Consider the following 23,110-nt stretch of genomic DNA (forward strand, 5'->3'; position numbering starts at 1 on the left):
GTTTGTTATAACCATATTTTACTGTATGGTCCTCAGAGGTTTGTTATAACCATATTTTACTGTATGGTCCTCAGAGGTTTGTTATAACCATATTTTACTGTATGGTCCTCAGAGGTTTATTATAACCATATTTTACTGTATGGTCCTCAGAGGTTTGTTATAACCATATTTTACTGTATGGTCCCCAGAGGTTTGTTATAACCATATTTTACTGTATGGTCCCCAGAGGTTTGTTATAACCATATTTTACTGTATGGTCCCCAGACGTTTTTTATAACCATATTTTACTGTATAAATTTGTTTAATCTACAAACATATAAACTCTGATGACGATGACAAATAATCTACATGTAACTCCATCATGACATTCATGCCACACCATGATAGAGTATGACTGGCATCTAAAATTCCATCCGAACAGTTCTAAATGTAAAATACAATTCAAAATATCATATCTATAGCCACACCCTCCTGATTACAGATTCAGAACAATGTTCATCTGACAGCAGGTGTTCATCTGACAGCTGTTACGGTCCAATTTAACTTAAAATGAGACAAACATGGCCAGTTCAATTACATCCTGAAACAAACGCAACCTGAAAATCAATTTGAATATAATATCAGACAATCAGAAATAATTGAATTAATTAAGTGATTTTAAAGCATGTCATCCTCAATGATCAGTCCCTGTGCATTCCTAGAACACTTCTCTCCTTTCTTCAAATCAAAAATTTTGGCTCAGCCGGTTACTTCTGTCTTTCAGCTTGTTAATTGTCTGCAGGTGTGTATTTTTTAATTAGTAACTGTGAGTTACTTTCTGTAATAAAACACAAAATAAAAAAGGGGGGAGATGAACATTAATTGTCATGTTTGCCTTTATATATTTGATTTAATGATTTTCATACAGTTATATAAATTTCAGTCTAATAAAGAATGTATTTTTCAGCGGATTGATGGAAGACAGCCGTTTGACTACAGGAAGATCAGAATCAAGTTTGGTACAGACAGAGGAAGCTGTTATGTTGAACTTGGTCAAACAAGGTAAAATGAATTAACATATTTTAGAACTATTTTCTTGGATTTTGAATCCTATTATTTAATATTTTACTGTAGGGTGTTTGCCTATGCCTGTATGGTTTTACAAAGTACATTTTGTATTTTATAACTATTTTCTTGGATTTTTAATCCTATTATTTAATATTTTACTGTAGGGTGTTTGCTCAGGTATCCTGTGCCTGTATGGTTGTACATAGTACATTTTGTATTTTATAACTATTTTCTTGGATTTTTAATCCTATTATTTAATATTTTACTGTAGGGAAGTACATTTTGTATTTTATAACTATTTTCTTGGATTTTTAATCCTATTATTTAATATTTTACTGTAGGGTGTTTGCTCAGGTATCCTGTGCCTGTATGGTTGTACATAGTACATTTTGTATTTTATAACTATTTTCTTGGATTTTTAATCCTATTATTTAATATTTTACTGTAGGGTGTTTGCTCAGGTATCCTATGCCTGTATGGTTTTACAAAGTATTTTATAACTATTTTCTTGGATTTTGAATCCTATTATTTACTATTTTACCGTAGGGTGTTTGCTCAGGTATCCTGTGAGCTATGTGAGCCCAAGTCAGGTCGGCCGTCTGATGGTGTCCTCTTTATCAATGTAGAGTTATCCCCCATGGCATGTCCGTCATTCGAAGGAAGGTGATTGTAGGAAGCTTTGTAATAATATTTTTATCTTGAGTGAAAATATCATCATTGTTATATGGATTTTGAGCAGAAATTTTTATTTGATATTTATAAAAGATGTTTATTCTAGAAATAGATCATTTACATCAGTTTATCATGGAATTTAATATGACAGGTTCACATGATAAAAAATCTTGTTACACGAGTTTTAGAGGCTTTGATACAATGATATAGATATGTAATAAAATCAGACTCATTACAGAATTTTCATTTACTATTCATATTTGAGATAAGAATAGATATAATTATCATATTCCATAAATACATCACATGAAATTCTCACAAATTGTGTTTTCTTGATTATCAAGGTCACACGAACTGGGTGTAGAGGTCAACAGACTTCTGGAGCGATGTCTGAAGGAATCTCGATGTGTCGATATGGAATCTCTCTGTATCATAGCAGGGGAGAAGGTAATTCATAATTCATGATTATACAAAAAGTATAAAGAAATATCCTCATCTTACCTATTTGTCTGGCTAGGTTTGATGATAGTATAGCCTGTATTAGTTACGAAGCCTCTATTATTTACGAAGCCTGTATTAGTTACAAAGCCTCTATTAGTTACGAAGCCTCTATTTGTTACAAAGCCTCTATTAGTTACGAAGCCTCTATTTGTTACGAAGCCTCTATTAGTTATGAAGCCTCTATTAGTTACGAAGCCTCTATTAGTTACGAAGCCTGTATTAGTTACGAAGCCTCTATTAGTTACGAAGCCTCTATTAGTTACGAATCCTCTATTAGTTACGAAGCCTCTATTTGTTATGAAGCCTCTATTAGTTATGAAGCCTCTATTAGTTACGAATCCTCTATTAGTTACGAAGCCTCTATTAGTTATGAAGCCTCTATTAGTTATAAAGCCTCTATTAGCTATGAAGCCTCTATTTGTTATGAAGCCTCTATTAGTTATGAAGCCTCTATTAGTTACGAAGCCTATATTAGTTACGAATCCTCTATTAGTTACGAGGCCTCTATTATTTACAAAGCATCTATTAGTTACTTAAGATGAGTTTTAAATGAATTTCAAAACAAAACTTTCTCCACAGGTGTGGCAGGTGAGAACAGACATCCATGTGATAAACCATGATGGCAATATTATAGACTGTGCCAGTATAGCGGCCATAACAGCTCTCACTCACTTCAGGTAGGTACCAGGACCCATAGACTGTGTCAGTATAGCGGCCATAACAGCTCTCACTCACTTCAGGTAGGTACCAGGACCCATAGACTGTGTCAGTATAGCGGTCAGCTCTCAGTATAGCGGCCATAACAGCTCTCACTCACTTCAGGTAGGTACCAGGACCCATAGACTGTGTCAGTATAGCGGCCATAACAGCTCTCACTCACTTCAGGTAGGTACCAGGACCCATAGACTGTGCCAGTATATAGCGGCCATAACAGCTCTCACTCACTTCAGGTAGGTACCAGGACCCATAGACTGTGTCAGTATAGCGGCCATAACAGCTCTCACTCACTTCAGGTAGGTACCAGGACTCACTTCAGGTAGGTACCAGGACCCATAGACTGTGTCAGTATAGCGGCCATAACAGCTCTCACTACTCACTTCAGGTAGGTACCAGGGACCCATAGACTGTGTCAGTATAGCGGCCATAACAGCTCTCACTCACTTCAGGTAGGTACCAGGACCCATAGACTGTGTCAGTATAGCGGCCATAACAGCTCTCACTCACTTCAGGTAGGTACCAGGACCCATAGACTGTGTCAGTATAGCGGCCATAACAGCTCTCACTCACTTCAGGTAGGTACCAGGACCCATAGACTGTGTCAGTATAGCGGCCATAACAGCTCTCACTCACTTCAGGTAGGTACCAGGACCCATAGACTGTGTCAGTATAGCGGCCATAACAGCTCTCACTCACTTCAGGTAGGTACCAGGACCCATAGACTGTGTCAGTATAGCGGCCATAACAGCTCTCACTCACTTCAGGTAGGTACCAGGACCCATAGACTGTGCCAGTATAGCGGCCATAACAGCTCTCACTCACTTCAGGTAGGTACCAGGACCCCAGTAGAGCAGCCATAACAGCTCTCACTCACTTCAGGTAGGTACCAGGACCCATAGACTGTGTCAGTATAGCGGCCATAACAGCTCTCACTCACTTCAGGTAGGTACCAGGACCCATAGACTGTGCCAGTATAGCGGCCATAACAGCTCTCACTCACTTCAGGTAGGTACCAGGACCCATAGACTGTGTCAGTATAGCGGCCATAACAGCTCTCACTCACTTCAGGTAGGTACCAGGACCCATAGACTGTGGAGCGGCCATAACAGCTCTCACTCACTTATAGGCAGGACCCATAGCTGTGTCTATAGCGGCCATAACAGCTCTCACTCACTTCAGGTAGGTACCAGGACCCATAGACTGTGTCAGTATAGCGGCCATAACAGCTCTCACTCACTTCAGGTAGGTACCAGGACCCATAGACTGTGTCAGTATAGCGGCCATAACAGCTCTCACTCACTTCAGGTAGGTACCAGGACCCATAGACTGTGTCAGTATAGCGGCCATAACAGCTCTCACTCACTTCAGGTAGGTACCAGGACCCATAGACTGTGTCAGTATAGCGGCCATAACAGCTCTCACTCACTTCAGGTAGGTACCAGGACCCATAGACTGTGCCAGTATAGCGGCCATAACAGCTCTCACTCACTTCAGGTAGGTACCAGGACCCATAGACTGTGCCAGTATAGCGGCCATAACAGCTCTCACTCACTTCAGGTAGGTACCAGGACCCATAGACTGTGTCAGTATAGCGGCCATAACAGCTCTCACTCACTTCAGGTAGGTACCAGGACCCATAGACTGTGTCAGTATAGCGGCCATAACAGCTCTCACTCACTTCAGGTAGGTATACTGATATACATACCTGTGTCATAGACAAACAATGGACACTTCAGAGCCTTTTGGTGTTCCTGGACGATATTTTGCATCTGAAAACTTATCATAAATATATAAGTTGTACAGACATTTCTACATCAACAACATGAACAATAGGGTACAAGCAGGTTATCTAAAAGGTGTTACAAAATATCATTTTAAAATTTGTAAAACTGTTCAATTAAAAGAAAGAACTACACAAATTAGGAATATTTTAATTTAAAATTTAATGTATGTACATGCTTTTTATTTAAAATTTTGAAATAATGTCCTCTTGTTTAACTAGTGTTTAACTATTTTCCATCTATAATTTAAACAGAAGTGTTAAAAGTTAAAAAAGTACAAATCATGCTGCAGTGTTTTTTAGTGATATATTGATAATTTTTACAGGAGACCTGATGTGACAGTCGATGGCAGCAATGTGATAGTGGTGAGTATAACTGTCTAATTACAGCAATGTGATAGTGGTGAGTTTAACTGTCTAATTACAGCAATGTGATAGTGGTGAGTATAACTGTCTAATTACAGCAATGTGATAGTGGTGAGTATAACTGTCTAATTACAGCAATGTGATAGTGGTGAGTATAACTGTCTAATTACAGCAATGTGACAGTGGTGAGTATAACTGTCTAATTACAGCAATGTGATAGTGGTGAGTATAACTGTCTAATTACAGCAATGTGATAGTGGTGAGTATAACTGTCTAATTACAGCAATGTGACAGTGGTGAGTATAACTGTCTAATTACAGCAATGTGATAGTGGTGAGTATAACTGTCTAATTACAGCAATGTGATAGTGGTGTATAACTGTCTAATTACAGCAATGTGATAGTGGTGAGTATAACTGTCTAATTACAGCAATGTGATAGTGGTGAGTATAACTGTCTAATTACAGCAATGTGATAGTGGTGAGTTTAACTGTCTAATTACAGCAATGTGATAGTGGTGAGTATAACTGTCTAATTACAGCAATGTGACAGTGGTGAGTATAACTGTCTAATTACAGCAATGTGATAGTGGTTGAGTATAACTGTCTAATTACAGCAATGTGACAGTGGTGAGTATAACTGTCTAATTACAGCAATGTGACAGTGGTGAGTATAACTGTCTAATTACAGCAATGTGATAGTGGTGAGTATAACTGTCTAATTACAGCAATGTGATAGTGGTGAGTATAACTGTCTAATTACAGCAATGTGATAGTGGTGAGTATAACTGTCTAATTACAGCAATGTGATAGTGGTGAGTATAACTGTCTTATTACAGCAATGTGACAGTGGTGAGTATAACTGTCTAATTACAGCAATGTGACAGTGGTGAGTATAACTGTCTAATTACAGCAATGTGATAGTGGTGAGTATAACTGTCTAATTACAGCAATGTGAAGTGTGAGTAAACTGTCTATTACATAGTGGTGTGAGTATAACTGTCTTATTACAGCAATGTGACAGTGGTGAGTATAACTGTCTAATTACAGCAATGTGATAGTGGTGAGTTTAACTGTCTAATTACAGCAATGTGATAGTGGTGAGTATAACTGTCTAATTACAGCAATGTGATAGTGGTGAGTATAACTGTCTAATTACAGCAATGTGACAGTGGTGAGTATAACTGTCTAATTACAGCAATGTGATAGTGGTGAGTATAACTGTCTAATTACAGCAATGTGATAGTGGTGAGTATAACTGTCTAATTACAGCAATGTGATAGTGGTGAGTTTAACTGTCTAATTACAGCAATGTGACAGTGGTGAGTATAACTGTCTAATTACAGCAATGTGATAGTGGTGAGTATAACTGTCTTATTACGACAATGTGACAGTGATGAGTATAACTGTCTAATTACAGCAATGTGATAGTGGTGAGTTTAACTGTCTAATTACAGCAATGTGATAGTGGTGAGTATAACTGTCTAATTACAGCAATGTGATAGTGGTGAGTATAACTGTCTAATTACAGCAATGTGACAGTGGTGAGTATAACTGTCTAATTACAGCAATGTGATAGTGGTGAGTATAACTGTCTAATTACAGCAATGTGATAGTGGTGAGTATAACTGTCTAATTACAGCAATGTGACAGTGGTGAGTATAACTGTCTAATTACAGCAATGTGATAGTGGTGAGTATAACTGTCTAATTACAGCAATGTGATAGTGGTGACTATAATTATGTATAACCATACACCAAAACAGGATTTTCTGCTGTTCTTTAGTTTTCACTCTTTTCAGGGTCTCCATAGAGATATAATTGTTAATAATAAGTTTGATGATGTTTGATTGTTAGGACATTATCAAACCTTCTGTGGATAAATAATATTTTACACATAATATACATGTATATGAATTTGAAGATTTAAGCAGTCTATGTTTTGATTCTTGTAAGACTTTTCTTCAAGCATATAATTTCAATATGTTCTATTTCAAAATTAAATTTAATACCTTCAAATAGAATTCTGAGTTGTCATTTCTGTACTAACATATTGTTTGTGATCTCAGCATCCAGTGGAGGAGAAAGACCCGATCCCTCTCAGTGTCCACTACATAGATAGAATTCTGAGTTGTCATTTCTGTACTAACAGGATGTTTGTGATTTCAGCACCCAGTGGAGGAGAAAGACCCGATCCCTCTCAGTGTCCACTACATAGATAGAATTCTGAGTTGTCATTTCTGTACTAACAGGATGTTTGTGATTTCAGCACCCAGTGGAGGAGAAAGACCCGATCCCTCTCAGTGTCCACTACATAGATAGAATTCTGAGTTGTCATTTCTGTACTAACAGGATGTTTGTGATTTCAGCACCCAGTGGAGGAGAAAGACCCGATCCCTCTCAGTGTCCACCACATGCCTATCTGTGTGTCCTTCTCATTCTACGAACAAGGGTAAGTGTCACAGGGATTGCTTATTCTGCCAGCTGATTTTGTTTAATTATAAATCTGTTGTTTGTTGTAGTCTATATTTTAATTCCTTCCATTTTAAACATGATCCACAATTATCATAGGCCAACAGAGGACTCTGGTGTGTATGTTTAGGCCAAAAACAATTAATTCTTAGTTTCTCAGGCCACTTTTTTAAAAAGTCAGTGCGGGCGGCGGGAATATTTTTTTATTTTTTATTTCTCTGAAAACAAATGCGGCAGATAACATTTTATTTTTTTCTCACTTGAAGGACATGAAAATCAATGAAAACACGGGTAGAAAATGTAAATTCTTACTCAGTCTTTAAGAACAGCTTTTAAATATCTCAATCGTCACTTTATCCAAAGAAAACCAGTTGAAAATACACAATCCTGGGAGGAAACATTCCGTTTTGAGCAAATGCTGACATCGGCAGCCATTTTTTACCAGAAATGAAATTGGAGCCAATTTCCGGGTGCGTTTTCGAATGGAAATTTCGGGCGAGTTCGAATGTAAATTTGGGGTGCGTTCGATGCGGCGGTCTCGATTTTAATTTTAAGTTATGGCGCATAAAAACGTTGGTGCGGGGGGTAAATGTCGATGCGGCGGGGCCTGAGAAACTAAGAATTAATTTTGTTTGGCCTTAGTGTCGCATTTTGATATCACTAGGCTGATAAGACCGTATGAATCATCATATCCTACCAGTAATGAGTCTATACCCTAGATATCACTAGGCTGATAAGACTGTATGAATCATCATATCCTACCAGTAATAAGTCTATACCCTAGATATCACTAGGCTGATAAGACTGTATGAATCATCATATCCTACCAGTAATAAGTCTATACCCTAGATATCACTAGGCTGATAAGACCGTATGAATCATCATATCCTACCAGTAATAAGCCTCTACCCTAGATATCACTAGACTGGTCAGACAATATGAATTACAATATGAATTACCATATCCTACCAGTAATAAGTCTCTACCCTAGATATCACTAGGCTGATAAGACTGTATGAATCATCATATCCTACCAGTAATAAGTCTATACCCTAGATATCACTAGGCTGATAAGACTGTATGAATCATCATATCCTACCAGTAATAAGTCTCTACCCTAGATATCACTAGGCTGATAAGACTGTATGAATCATCATATACTACCAGTAATAAGTCTCTACCCTAGATATCACTAGGCTGATAAGACCGTATGAATCATCATATCCTACCAGTAATAAGTCTATACCCTAGATATCACTAGGCTGATTAGACCATATGAATTACAATATGAATTACCATATCCTACCAGTAATAAGTCTCTACACTAGATATCACTAGGCTGATAAGACTGTATGAATCATCATATCCTACCAGTAATAAGTCTATACCCTAGATATCACTAGGCTGATAAGACTGTATGAATCATCATATCCTACCAGTAATAAGTCTCTACCCTAGATATCACTAGGCTGATAAGACCGTATGAATCATCATATCCTCCAGTAATAAGTCTCTACCCTAGATCACTAGGCTGATAAGACTGTATGAATCATCATATCCTTCCAGTAATAAGTCTCTACCCTATATAGCAATAGGCTGATAAGACTGTATGAATTCATCATATCCTACCAGTAATAAGTCTATACCCTAGATATCACTAGGCTGATAAGACCGTATGAATCATCATATCCTACCAGTAATAAGTCTCTACCCTAGATATCACTAGGCTGATAAGACTGTAATGAATCATCATATCCTACCAGTAATAAGTCTCTACCCTAGATATCACTAGGCTGATAAGACTGTATGAATCATCATATCCTACCAGTAATAAGTCTCTCTACCCTAGATATCACTAGGCTGATAAGACTGTATGAATTATCATATCCTACCAGTAATAATTCTCTACCCTAGATATCACTAGGCTGATAAGACTGTATGAATTATCATCATATCCTACCAGTAATAAGTCTCTACCCTAGATATCACTAGGCTGATAAGACGTATGAATCATCATATCCTACCAGTAATAAGTCTCTACCCTAGATATCACTAGGCTGATAAGACCGTATGAATCATCATATCCTACCAGTAATAAGTCCTCTACCCTAGATATCACTAGGCTGATTAAGACTGTATGAATTACCATATACTACCAGTAATAAGTCTCTACCGTAGATATCACTAGGCTGATAAGACTGTATGAATTACCATATCCTACCAGTAATAAGTCTCTACCCTAGATATCACTAGGCTGATAAGACTGTATGAATCATCATATCCTACCAGTAATAAGTCTCTACCCTAGATATCACTAGGCTGATAAGACTGTATGAATCATCATATCCTACCAGTAATTAATAAGTCTCATACCCTAGATATCACTAGGCTGATAAGACTGTATGAATATCATATCCTACCCAGTAATAAGTCTCTACCCTAGATATCACTAGGCTGATAAGACTGTATGAATCATCATATCCTTCCAGTAATAAGTCTCTACCCTAGATATCACTAGGCTGATAAGACTGTATGAATCATCATATCCTACCAGTAATAAGTCTCTACCCTAGATATCACTAGGCTGATAAGACTGTATGAATCATCATATCCTACCAGTAATAAGTCTCTACCCTAGATATCACTAGGCTGATAAGACTGTATGAATCATCATATCCTACCAGTAATAAGTCTCTACCCTAGATATCACTAGGCTGATAAGACTGTATGAATTATCATATATCCTTACCAGTAATAAGTCTCTACCCTAGATATACACTAGGCTGATAAGACTGTATGAATCATCATATCCTACCAGTAATAAGTCTCTACCCTAGATATCACTAGGCTGATAAGACCGTATGAATCATCATATCCTACCAGTAATAAGTCTCTACCCTAGATATCACTAGGCTGATAAGACTGTATGAATCATCATATCCTACCAGTAATAAGTCTCTACCCTAGATATCACTAGGCTGATAAGACTGTATGAATCATCATATCCTACCAGTAATAAGTCTCTACCCTAGATATCACTAGGCTGATAAGACTGTATGAATCATCATATCCTACCAGTAATAAGTCTCTACCCTAGATATCACTAGGCTGATAAGACTGTATGAATCATCATATCCTACCAGTAATAAGTCTCTACCCTAGATATCACTAGGCTGATAAGACTGTATGAATCATCATATCCTACCAGTAATAAGTCTCTACCCTAGATATCACTAGGCTGATAAGACTGTATGAATCATCATATCCTACCAGTAATAAGTCTCTACCCTAGATATCACTAGGCTGATAAGACTGTATGAATCATCATATCCTACCAGTAATAAGTCTCTACCCTAGATATCACTAGGCTGATAAGACTGTATGAATCATCATATCCTACCAGTAATAAGTCTCTACCCTAGATATCACTAGGCTGATAAGACTGTATGAATCATCATATCCTACCAGTAATAATTCTCTACCCTAGATCACTAGGCTGATAAGACTGTATGAATCATCCATATCCTACCAGTAATAAGTCTCTACCCTAGATATCACTAGGCTGATAAGACTGTATGAATCATCATATCCTACCAGTAATAAGTCTCTACCCTAGATATCACTAGGCATGATAAGACTGTATGAATCATCATATCCTACCAGTAATAAGTCTCTACCCTAGATATCACTAGGCTGATAAGACTGTATGAATCATCATACCTACCAGTAATAAGTCTCTACCCTAGATATCACTAGGCTGATAAGACTGTATGAATCATCATATCCTACCAGTAATAAGTCTCTACCCTAGATATCACTAGGCTGATAAGACTGTATGAATCATCATATCCTACCAGTAGTAAGTCTCTACCCTAGATATCACTAGGCTGATAAGACCGTATGAATCATCATATCCTACCAGTAATAAGTCTCTACCCTAGATATCACTAGGCTGATAAGACTGTATGAATCATCATATCCTACCAGTAATAAGTCTCTACCCTAGATATCACTAGGCTGATAAGACTGTATGAATCATCATATCCTTCCAGTATTAAGTCTCTACCCTAGATATCACTAGGCTGATAAGACTGTATGAATCATCATATCCTACCAGTAATAAGTCTCTACCCCTAGATATCACTAGGCTGATAAGACTGTATGAATCATCATATCCTACCAGTAATAAGTCTCTACCCTAGATATCACTAGGCTGATAAGACTGTATGAATCATCATATCCTACCAGTAATAAGTCTATACCCTAGATATCACTAGGCTGATAAGACTGTATGAATCATCATATCCTACCAGTAATAAGTCTCTACCCTAGATATCACTAGGCTGATAAGACTGTATGAATCATCATATCCTACCAGTAATAAGTCTCTACCCTAGATATCACTAGGCTGATAAGACTGTATGAATCATCATATACTACCAGTAATAAGTCTCTACCCTAGATATCACTAGGCTGATAAGACTGTATGAAATCATATTCCTACCAGTAATAAGTCTCTACCCTAGATATCACTAGCTGATAAGACTGTATGAATCATCATATCCTCCAGTTAATAAGTCTCTACCCTAGATATCACTAGGCTGATAAGACTGTATGAATCATCATATCCTACCAGTAATAAGTCTCTACCCTAGATATCACTAGGCTGATAAGACTGTATGAATCATCATATCCTACCAGTAATAAGTCTCTACCCTAGATATCACTAGGCTGATAAGACTGTATGAATCATCATATCCTACCAGTAATAAGTCTCTACCCTAGATATCACTAGGCTGATAAGACTGTATGAATCATCATATCCTACCAGTAATAAGTCTCTACCCTAGATATCACTAGGCTGATAAGACTGTATGAATCATCATATCCTACCAGTAATAAGTCTCTACCCTAGATATCACTAGGCTGATAAGACTGTATGAATCATCATATCCTACCAGTAATAAGTCTCTACCCTAGATATCACTAGGCTAATAAGACTGTATGAATCATCATATCCTACCAGTAATAAGTCTCTACCCTAGATATCACTAGGCTGATAAGACTGTATGAATCATCATATCCTACCAGTAATAAGTCTCTACCCTAGATATCACTAGGCTGATAAGACTGTATGAATCATCATATCCTACCAGTAATAAGTCTCTACCCTAGATATCACTAGGCTGATAAGACCGTATGAATCATCATATCCTACCAGTAATAAGTCTCTACCCTAGATATCACTAGGCTAATAAGACTGTATGAATCATCATATCCTACCAGTAATAAGTCTCTACCCTAGATATCACTAGGCTAATAAGACTGTATGAATCATCATATCCTACCAGTAATAAGTCTCTACCCTAGATATCACTAGGCTGATAAGACTGTATGAATCATCATATCCTACCAGTAATAAGTCTCTACCCTAGATATCACTAGGCTGATAAGACTGTATGAATCATCATATCCTACCAGTAATAAGTCTCTACCCTATATCACTAGGCTGATAAGACCGTATGAATCATCATATCCTACCAGTAATAAGTCTCTACCCTAGATCACTAGGCTGATAAGACTGTATGAATCATCATATCCTACCAGTAATAAGTCTCTACCCTAGATATCACTAGGCTGATAAGACTGTATGAATCATCATATCCTACCAGTAATAAGTCTCTACCCTAGATATCACTAGGCTGATAAGACCGTATGAATCATCATATCCTACCAGTAATAAGTCTCTACCCTAGATATCACTAGGCTGATAAGACTGTATGAATCATCATATCCTACCAGTAATAAGTCTCTACCCTAGATATCACTAGGCTGATAAGACTGTATGAATCATCATATCCTACCAGTAATAAGTCTCTACCCTAGATATCACTAGGCTGATAAGACTGTATGAATCATCATATCCTACCAGTAATAAGTCTCTACCCTAGATATCACTAGGCTAATAAGACTGTATGAATCATCATATCCTACCAGTAATAAGTCTCTACCCTAGATATCACTAGGCTAATAAGACTGTATGAATCATCATATCCTACCAGTAATAAGTCTCTACCCTAGATATCACTAGGCTGATAAGACTGTATGAATCATCATATCCTACCAGTAATAAGTCTCTACCCTAGATATCACTAGGCTGATAAGACCGTATGAATCATCATATCCTACCAGTAATAAGTCTCTACCCTAGATATCACTAGGCTGATAAGACTGTATGAATCATCATATCCTACCAGTAATAAGTCTCTACCCTAGATATCACTAGGCTGATAAGACTGTATGAATCATCATATATCCTACCAGTAATAAGTCTCTACCCTAGATATCACTAGGCTGATAAGACTGTATGAATCATCATATCCTACCAGTAATAAGTCTCTACCCTAGATATCACTAGGCTGATAAGACTGTATGAATCATCATATCCTACCAGTAATAAGTCTCTACCCTAGATATCACTAGGCTGATAAGACTGTATGAATCATCATATCCTACCAGTAATAAGTCTCTACCCTAGATATCACTAGGCTGATAAGACTGTATGAATCATCATATCCTACCAGTAATAAGTCTCCTACCCTAGATATCACTAGGCTGATAAGACTGTATGAATCATCATATATCCTACCAGTAATAAGTCTCTACCCTAGATATCACTAGGCTGATAAGACTGTATGAATCATCATATCCTACCAGTAATAAGTCTCTACCCTAGATATCACTAGGCTGATAAGACTGTATGAATCATCATATCCTACCAGTAATAATTCTCTACCCTAGATATCACTAGGCTGATAAGACTGTATGAATTACCATATCCTACCAGTAATAAGTCTCTACCCTAGATATCACTAGGCTGATAAGACTGTATGAATCATCATATCCTACCAGTAATAAGTCTCTACCCTAGATATCACTAGGCTGATAAGACTGTATGAATCATCATATCCTACCAGTAATAAGTCTCTACCCTAGATATCACTAGGCTGATAAGACCGTATGAATCATCATATCCTACCAGTAATAATTCTCTACCCTAGATATCACTAGGCTAATAAGACTGTATGAATCATCATATCCTACCAGTAATAAGTCTCTACCCTAGATATCACTAGGCTGATAAGACTGTATGAATTCATCATATCCTACCAGTAATAAGTCTCTACCCTAGATATCACTAGGCTGATAAGACTGTATGAATCATCATATCCTACCAGTAATAAGTCTCTACCCCTAGATATCACTAGGCTGATAAGACTGTATGAATCATCATATCCTACCAGTAATAAGTCTCTACCCTAGATATCACTAGGCTGATAAGACTGTATGAATCATCATATCCTACCAGTAATAAGTCTCTACCCTAGATATCACTAGGCTGATAAGACCGTATGAATCATCATATCCTACCAGTAATAAGTCTCTACCCTAGATATCACTAGGCTGATAAGACTGTATGAATCATCATATCCTACCAGTAATAAGTCTCTACCCTAGATATCACTAGGCTGATAAGACTGTATGAATTACCATCATATCCTACCAGTAATAAGTCTCTACCCTAGATATCACTAGGCTGATAAGACTGTATGAATCATCATATCCTACCAGTAATAAGTCTCTACCCTAGATATCACTAGGCTGATAAGACTGTATGAATCATCATATCCTACCAGTAATAAGTCTCTACCCTAGATATCACTAGGCTGATAAGACTGTATGAATCATCATATCCTACCAGTAATAAGTCTCTACCCTAGATATCACTAGGCTAATAAGACTGTATGAATCATCATATCCTACCAGTAATAAGTCTCTACCCTAGATATCACTAGGCTGATAAGACTGTATGAATCATCATATCCTACCAGTAATAAGTCTCTACCCTAGATATCACTAGGCTGATAAGACTGTATGAATCATCATATACTACCAGTAATAAGTCTCTACCCTAGATATCACTAGGCTGATAAGACTGTATGAATCATCATATCCTACCAGTAATAAGTCTCTACCCTAGATATCACTAGGCTAATAAGACTGTATGAATCATCATATCCTACCAGTAATAAGTCTCTACCTACCCTAGATATCACTAGGCTGATAAGACTGTATGAATCATCATATCCTACCAGTACAGTACTAAGATCAGGTCATGTAATCTATAGCTGTATGTTATCATATTGTAAAGATACAAAGATCACGTATCTATAGCTACCATGTAACCGTATTGTAAAGATACAAAGATCATTTATCTATAGCTACCATGTAGATATCATATTGTAAAGATACAAAGATCAGGTATCTATAGCTACCATGTAACCGTATTGTAAAGATACAAAGATCATTTATCTATAGCAACCATCTATAGCTACCATGTTATCATATTGTAAAGATACAAAGATCAGGTATCTATAGCTACCATGTAACCGTATTGTAAAGATACAAAGATCATTTATTCTATAGCTACCATGTTATCATATTGTAAAGATACATAGATCAGGTATCTATAGCTACCATGTAACCGTATTGTAAAGATACAAAGATCATTTATCTATAGCTACCATGTTATCATATTGTAAAGATACAAAGATCAGGTATCTATAGCTACCATGTAACCATATTGTAAAGATACATAGATCAGGTATCTATAGCTACCATGTTGTCATATTGTAAAGATACAAAGATCAGGTATCTATAGCTACAATGTTATCATATTGTAAAGATACAAAGATCACGTATCTATAGCTACCATGTTATCATATTGTAAAGATACAAAGATGATACAAAGATCAGGTATCTATAGCTACCATGTTATCATATTGTAAAGATACAAAGATCAGGTATCTATAGCTACCATGTTATCATATTGTAAAGATACAAAGATCAGGTATCTATAGCTACCATGTTATCATATTGTAAAGATACAAAGATCAGGTATCTATAGCTACCATGTTATCATATTGTAAAGATACAAAGATCAGGTATCTATAGCTACCATGTAACCATATTGTAAAGATACATAGATCAGGTATCTATAGCTACCATGGTATCATATTGGTAGCTACCATGTTATCATATTGTAAAGATACAAAGATCAGGTATCTATAGCTACCATGTTATCATATTGTAAAGATACAAAGATCAGGTATCTATAGCTACCATGTTATCATATTGTAAAGATACAAAGATCAGTATCTATAGCTACCATGTAATCATATTGTAAAGATACAAAGATCAGGTATCTATAGCTACCATGTAACCATATTGTAAAGATACAAAGATCAGGTATCTATAGCTACCATGTTATCATATTGTAAAGATACAAAGATCAGGTATCTACTATGTAACTGTATTGTAAAGATACAAAGATCAGGTATCTACCATGTAACCATATTGTAAAGATACAAAAACTATACAACCAGTATTGTAAGGATTTATGACTATTTGGTGTATTATGTACATTACTGGTTACCAAACAAATGCTGCTGCTTAAAGACCAGGTATATATATACTGGTAGTGTAAAGATAAGATGGTTTTCTCAAATAATGAAATGGTGATAAAAATAAATACTTGGATATTAAAGGGAGATAACTACTACTGTCTTAATGGATTTCTCTGCATGATCATAAACAACGATTTCTATAGTTGATGTCTGTGCTAGTTTATGATGGGTGTAATTAGTTTTAACCCCAACAAAACTGAAAAATATTAATTTTTTATCATAATATGCCAGACAGCTTCTCATTTGATCTAGCTGTTAAGAGGGTTGATGGACCCTTTAATGATGGGATTTTGGTGGAGATCTTTTGATGTTGATACTATAAGGTTCTAATTAACTGTTTAGATATGTTCAGCTACAAACATAGCCAACAGGTTTGTGTTGTGTGTGTACTTGATGATGATTCTGCCATGTTTTTAGGTTCTACGCTGTTCCAACATCGCAGTGGTAAAAGTGGCAGAAACGACAGATCTCATACACAAAGCTCTGGACAACGACAGACAGGCCAGGTACATGGTAACCATAGAAATACAAAAATGTTGTTATCTAGTGAAGTTTGAAAAAAAAAATGAAAATAATATTCTTTAATCTTTATTGAGTACTTGTTAATATTATCTTCGATGACTTCTATTGATCTGCAGGGCGAAAGGTGAAAAGTTTGGCTACACCGAATCTGTTGCCATGGATACTATTACAACCAATGAGATGGAGCCTGAGGAAGTGGATATGGATGAGATAGAGGAGAGTGTGGCGGCCTCACTTCAGTCGATCAGAGACACAATCACTGTTCCTAGCTCTGCTGACTCGTATCCTTTATGGTTGCTTAGTCAACTAATAATACAGGAGAGACTGGGGACACACATCAACGGAGACCCACGGTTGATCACACTGTCATACGTTACAATTACCACCCCTGGGTCACCAACCATTCAGGTAACAATTATCACCCCTGGGTCACCAACCATTCAGGTAACAATTATCACCCCTGGGTCACCAACCATTCAGGTTACAGTTATCACCCCTGGGTCACCAACCATTCAGGTTACAATTACCACCCCTGGGTCACCAACCATTCAGGTTACAATTATTACTCCTGGGTCACCAACAATTCAGGTTACAATTATCACCCCTAGGTCATCAACCATTCAGGTTACAATTATCATCCCTAGGTCACCAACCATTCAGATTGCAATTATCAACTCTGGGTCAACAACCATTCAGGTTACAATTATCACCCATGGGTCACCAGCCATTCAGGTTCCAATTATCACCCTGGGTCACCAAATATTCAGGTTACAATTATCACCCCTAGGTCAACAAACATTCAGGTTACAATTATCACCCTGGGTCACCAAACATTCAGGTTACAATTATCACCCCTGGGTCACCAACCATTCAGGTTACAATTATCACCCCTAGGTCAACAAACATTCAGGTTACAATTATCACCCCTGGTTCACCAACCATTCAGGTTACAATTATCACCCATGGGTCACCATCCATTCAGGTTAGAATTATTACCCCTGGGTCACAAACCAGTCAGGTAACAATTACTTCCCATGGGTCAACAACCATTCAGGTTACAATTATTATCCCTCGTTCACCAACCATTCAGGTTACAATTATCACCCCTGGGTCACCAACCATTCAGGTTACAATTATCACCCCTAGGTCAACAACCAGTCAGGTTACAATTACCACCCCTGGGTCACCAACCATTCAGGTTACAATTATTACTCCTGGGTCACCAACAATTCAGGTTACAATTATCACCCCTAGGTCATCAACCATTCAGGTTACAATTATCATCCCTAGGTCACCAACCATTCAGATTACAATTATCAACCCTGGGTCAACAACCATTCAGGTTACAATTATCACCCATGGGTCACCAGCCATTCAGGTTCCAATTATCACCCTGGGTCACCAAATATTCAGGTTACAATTATCACCCCTAGGTCAACAAACATTCAGGTTACAATTATCACCCCTGGGTCACCAACCATTCAGGTTACAATTATCACCCCTGGGTCACCAAACATTCAGGTTACAATTATCACCCCTGGGTCACCAACCATTCAGGTTACAATTATCACCCCTAGGTCACCAACCATTCAGGTTACAATTATCACCCCTGGGTCACCAAACATTCAGGTTACAATTATCACCCCTAGGTCAACAAACATTCAGGTTACAATTATCACCCTGAGTCAACAACCATTCAGGTTACAATTATCACCCCTGGTTCACCAACCATTCAGGTTACAATTATCACCCATGGGTCACCATCCATTCAGGTTAGAATTATTACCCCTGGGTCACAAACCAGTCAGGTAACAATTACTTCCCATGGGTCAACAACCATTCAGGTTACAATTATTATCCCTCGTTCACCAACCATTCAGGTTACAATTATCACCCCTGGGTCACCAACCATTCAGGTTACAATTATCACCCATGGGTCACCAACCATTCAGGTTACAATTATCACCCCAAGTCACCAACCATTCAGATTACAATTATCACCCCTGGGTCACCAACCATTCAGATTATAATTATCACATCTGGGTCACCAACCATTCAGGTTACAATTATCACCCCTGGGTCACCAACCATTCAGGTTACAATTATCACCCCTGGGTCACCAACCATTCAAGAGACTTGAAGTGAGTTTTATTTACTCTCAAGTCGAAATAACTTTCTACTTTCCTAGTGTTCTGTATTTACCTTGACAATTCTTCAGATCTGATGTTGAAATATTGGTAAGTATTTTTTCTGTCCAACTTTTACTGTTTATTGTAATTAATACAGCTTCTGACAATCTGGAATGTGTCTGTCCATCATTTCTGATGACACTAGTTTGATTGGCAATTCACATGGAAAATGGAATTAATGTAGCATGGAAACTTGTTTGGATTTATCTGTTATATAATCTTATCAATTTCAGTGATGTCATAGATCCAGGTTTTGTTTTGTAGGATAAAGGTGTTGGTTGTATAGGAGAAGGGGGACCTAGTACGTGGGAGATCGAGGAGGAGGAACTCAAACAGGAGCAAGGTCACAAGGTCACACACAAGTCGAATAAAACCACTCGACAAGAAGGTAGGACTGAACTTCTCTTAATGTAATACACTTATACAAATATTCTACTAAATTGAATATTAAGTCAAAAAGAAGAGATATTTTAGTAAATTTTCAATTTAATAGATTGCAAGAGAAAACAATATTAGTAACTTAGTAACATGTGAATGTTGTATGTTACAGTGGTTGTACTAGACTCTGACAGTGAAGAGGAAGATGTTGTCATTATGGAAGGAGACCAGCTTCACACACAACCAAAGTAAGTAACACATCAAAAGTTAAGCCAACATCGTTATAACTTGATATTATACAAGGAAGGCCAACAGCTAGAGGCCGTCCTTAAAGATTCTCCACCGCTGACAAATGGTATTTTTTCTCAATCAAAAAACAGGAGCAGATGAATTGGTATTTTTCTTCAATTACAAAAGTTACTTACTTTACACCATTACCACCATTGAAAAGTTTGAGCTTCCCATTTTACTTCAAGTTAAAAGTATGAAAAATAATTAATTGCATCCTCTAAAAATCTGTGGCTCTATACCCTATATGGAATGAAGTACTGATTGCGTATCAATCAAAAGCAAAATAAATGATCTAATATTATTTTTGTGTTAATTCGACATATACATATACACGATTAAACCCCAACTATTGTTCAAATGATGAGTATCGTTTATGCTCTGTTGGCAGTGGAGCATCTTTAAGTGACAAAAAGTTTAAAAGTTTCTGTAGAAACTAAAATAAACCCCAACACCTATACAATCCAGTTTGTATTTGTTTATCCGTCTATAGTAACTACAACAATATCTATGAGAAGTCACATTCTAAGATTGTATTTCTTTTTACAGGAACACAGATTACAGCAAAATGGAAAAAACTACAGAAGTTCCGCAAAAGTCAACAAAAACAAAGACAAAGAAGCGGAAAGGAAAACCATAATATTTATTTGATTTTGTTGTAATAAACTATGTTAAACATTTATCATATGCTTATTTTTTATTTTCTTTATCCTATATGGACTTAACCTAAAAGTCCTGAATGAAATAATAAGAATTGCACCTGCTAGTCTATTCCATGAGAAGGTGACTAAATGTGGAGTGTGATATCTTCCTTAAGACTGACTCACAATCTTCTTTAGAGACAGACAGAGACTCTCTTGTTTGAGAATGGCTCTCGGTAAAGTCCCCTGGCCGAGACACCATTTTGTATGAAATTGTAGTTGTTATAGCCCTCACAAGTGGGAGGGGTTATATTGGTTTAACCTCCTAAACTACTGAAGTGATGTTACATATAATACGCCTGTTGGCATATCGTGTGGTTTGATAATAATTACTATATAAAGGAAATGGAGACTTCTGATTAGTAACAAGAGGCCCAATGGGCCGAGTAGTTAAGATGTCTCTACATACTGCCACAAGCCTTCCACTTCTGAGTTACGAGTTCAAATCCCTTGTGGGGTAGTTGCCAGGTACTGACTGCTTGTCGGTGGTTTTTCTCCAGGTTCTCCAGCTTTCCTGCACAAACAAACCTGGCACATCCTTAAATAACCCTGGCTGTTAATAGGACGTTAAACTAATAGTAAAACCCAATGGGCCTTAATGGTCATCTGACTATTTATTCAACAATACATCATATTGAAGAGAGTTTAAGCCCACAAAAACTGAATCATTAACATTTTCAAGGAAACGAAACGTCATTTATCCCCCTGTATATACTTTGACAATAACACGGTTCATACAGCTAGCACACATAGGCATTTAGGAGTTTTACTTTCTGACAATTGTAAATGGACCCACCACATAGATTATGTATACCAGAAAGCATTTAAAAGGATAAATATTTTAAAAACATTAAAAAAAACACATAAAACTCTTTTAAACATTTTAAAACTTATAGTTTTCCTATTTTAGAATATGCTGATGTTTTATGGGATAACTGTTCTGAACAATGTAAACTTCTACTAGAGTCTGTTCACTTAGAATCCACCAGGATTATAACTGGATTGCGCAGAGGTACCTCCCATGATATACTTTATAAAGAACTAGCTTGGTAATCTCTCTCTGATCGGCGTCAAAAACACAAACTTATTCTTATGTTTAAGATACTCCGTGGATTTGCTCCACAGCATTTGATTGAAACTGTTCAACCATTTTTATATCAGCCTAAAAATGAGAGATATCCACTAAGGATGACAAGATATTTTAATATTCCTATGTGCAGAACTGCAAGTTACTATACTAGTTTTTTTCCAAGTACCTTTAGAGAATTTAATTCTTTCGCTTTAAACTTTGACTTATCGAATGTTAATACTGTTGCACAATTTAAAACACTCCTTTTTAACATTAATAAAATGGAACCTGATATAACAAATACCTTTATAAACAAAGGTTCTCGAATTATAAATATTACTCTGTGCCAGCTCAGAAACTCCTCTAGCAATCTAAATTCTGACCTATTTCCCGATCATCTGAAAGATTCTCCAATTTGTTCCTGTGGCTTTGGTGATGAAACAGCAGAACACTATCTATTTATATTTTCATTATTTAATAAACAAAGATCATCACTCAGAACCAAAGTACATATCTCTAATACTCCCCAATCGCATTTTAAAACAAAAACTCTACTGCATGGCTGTGACAATTGTGATGAAGAGAAAAAAAAACATATTTATTGTAATGTATATCAGAATAAATGTCTGAAACTAAATGATTTTTTAGGATATTTCTACGGTGATAGGTTGGGGAGATACACTAATAATAATATTCATTCATAATGTAATGTTTAATGTTAAAATATTTTGTTGATAATTGTAATTGTACTACATGTATACCGGATTTGTTTTGGAGATGGCTAATATAGGCTTTGCCTGTTGCCAAATCCATTTGCATATTATTTGCAATAAAATTTGTTGAAAAAAAATGAGTACACAGTAAAGCCATTTAAAGATATTAGC

The 23,110-nt window shown here is 36.7% G+C and overlaps 1 protein-coding gene across 1 annotated transcript in view; it reads left to right on the plus strand.

The window, feature by feature from the left end:
* The window catches only part of LOC138327005 (exosome complex component RRP45-like), a 29,494-nt gene extending 9,074 nt beyond the window's left edge, over nucleotides 1-20,420 (plus strand). The window contains 12 exon segments of the mRNA XM_069272967.1: nucleotides 947-1,041; nucleotides 1,594-1,710; nucleotides 2,064-2,166; nucleotides 2,800-2,897; nucleotides 5,044-5,083; nucleotides 7,450-7,572; nucleotides 16,978-17,076; nucleotides 17,497-17,585; nucleotides 17,718-17,882; nucleotides 19,820-19,838; nucleotides 20,055-20,178; nucleotides 20,341-20,420. Coding sequence (XP_069129068.1) covers nucleotides 947-1,041; nucleotides 1,594-1,710; nucleotides 2,064-2,166; nucleotides 2,800-2,897; nucleotides 5,044-5,083; nucleotides 7,450-7,572; nucleotides 16,978-17,076; nucleotides 17,497-17,585; nucleotides 17,718-17,882; nucleotides 19,820-19,838; nucleotides 20,055-20,178; nucleotides 20,341-20,420 — 1,152 coding nt within the window.
* The last annotated feature ends 2,690 nt before the right edge of the window (nucleotides 20,421-23,110 follow it).

Source organism: Argopecten irradians, chromosome 7 (genome assembly GCF_041381155.1).
Source record: "Argopecten irradians isolate NY chromosome 7, Ai_NY, whole genome shotgun sequence".
NCBI classification, from domain to species: Eukaryota; Metazoa; Mollusca; class Bivalvia; order Pectinida; family Pectinidae; genus Argopecten; species Argopecten irradians.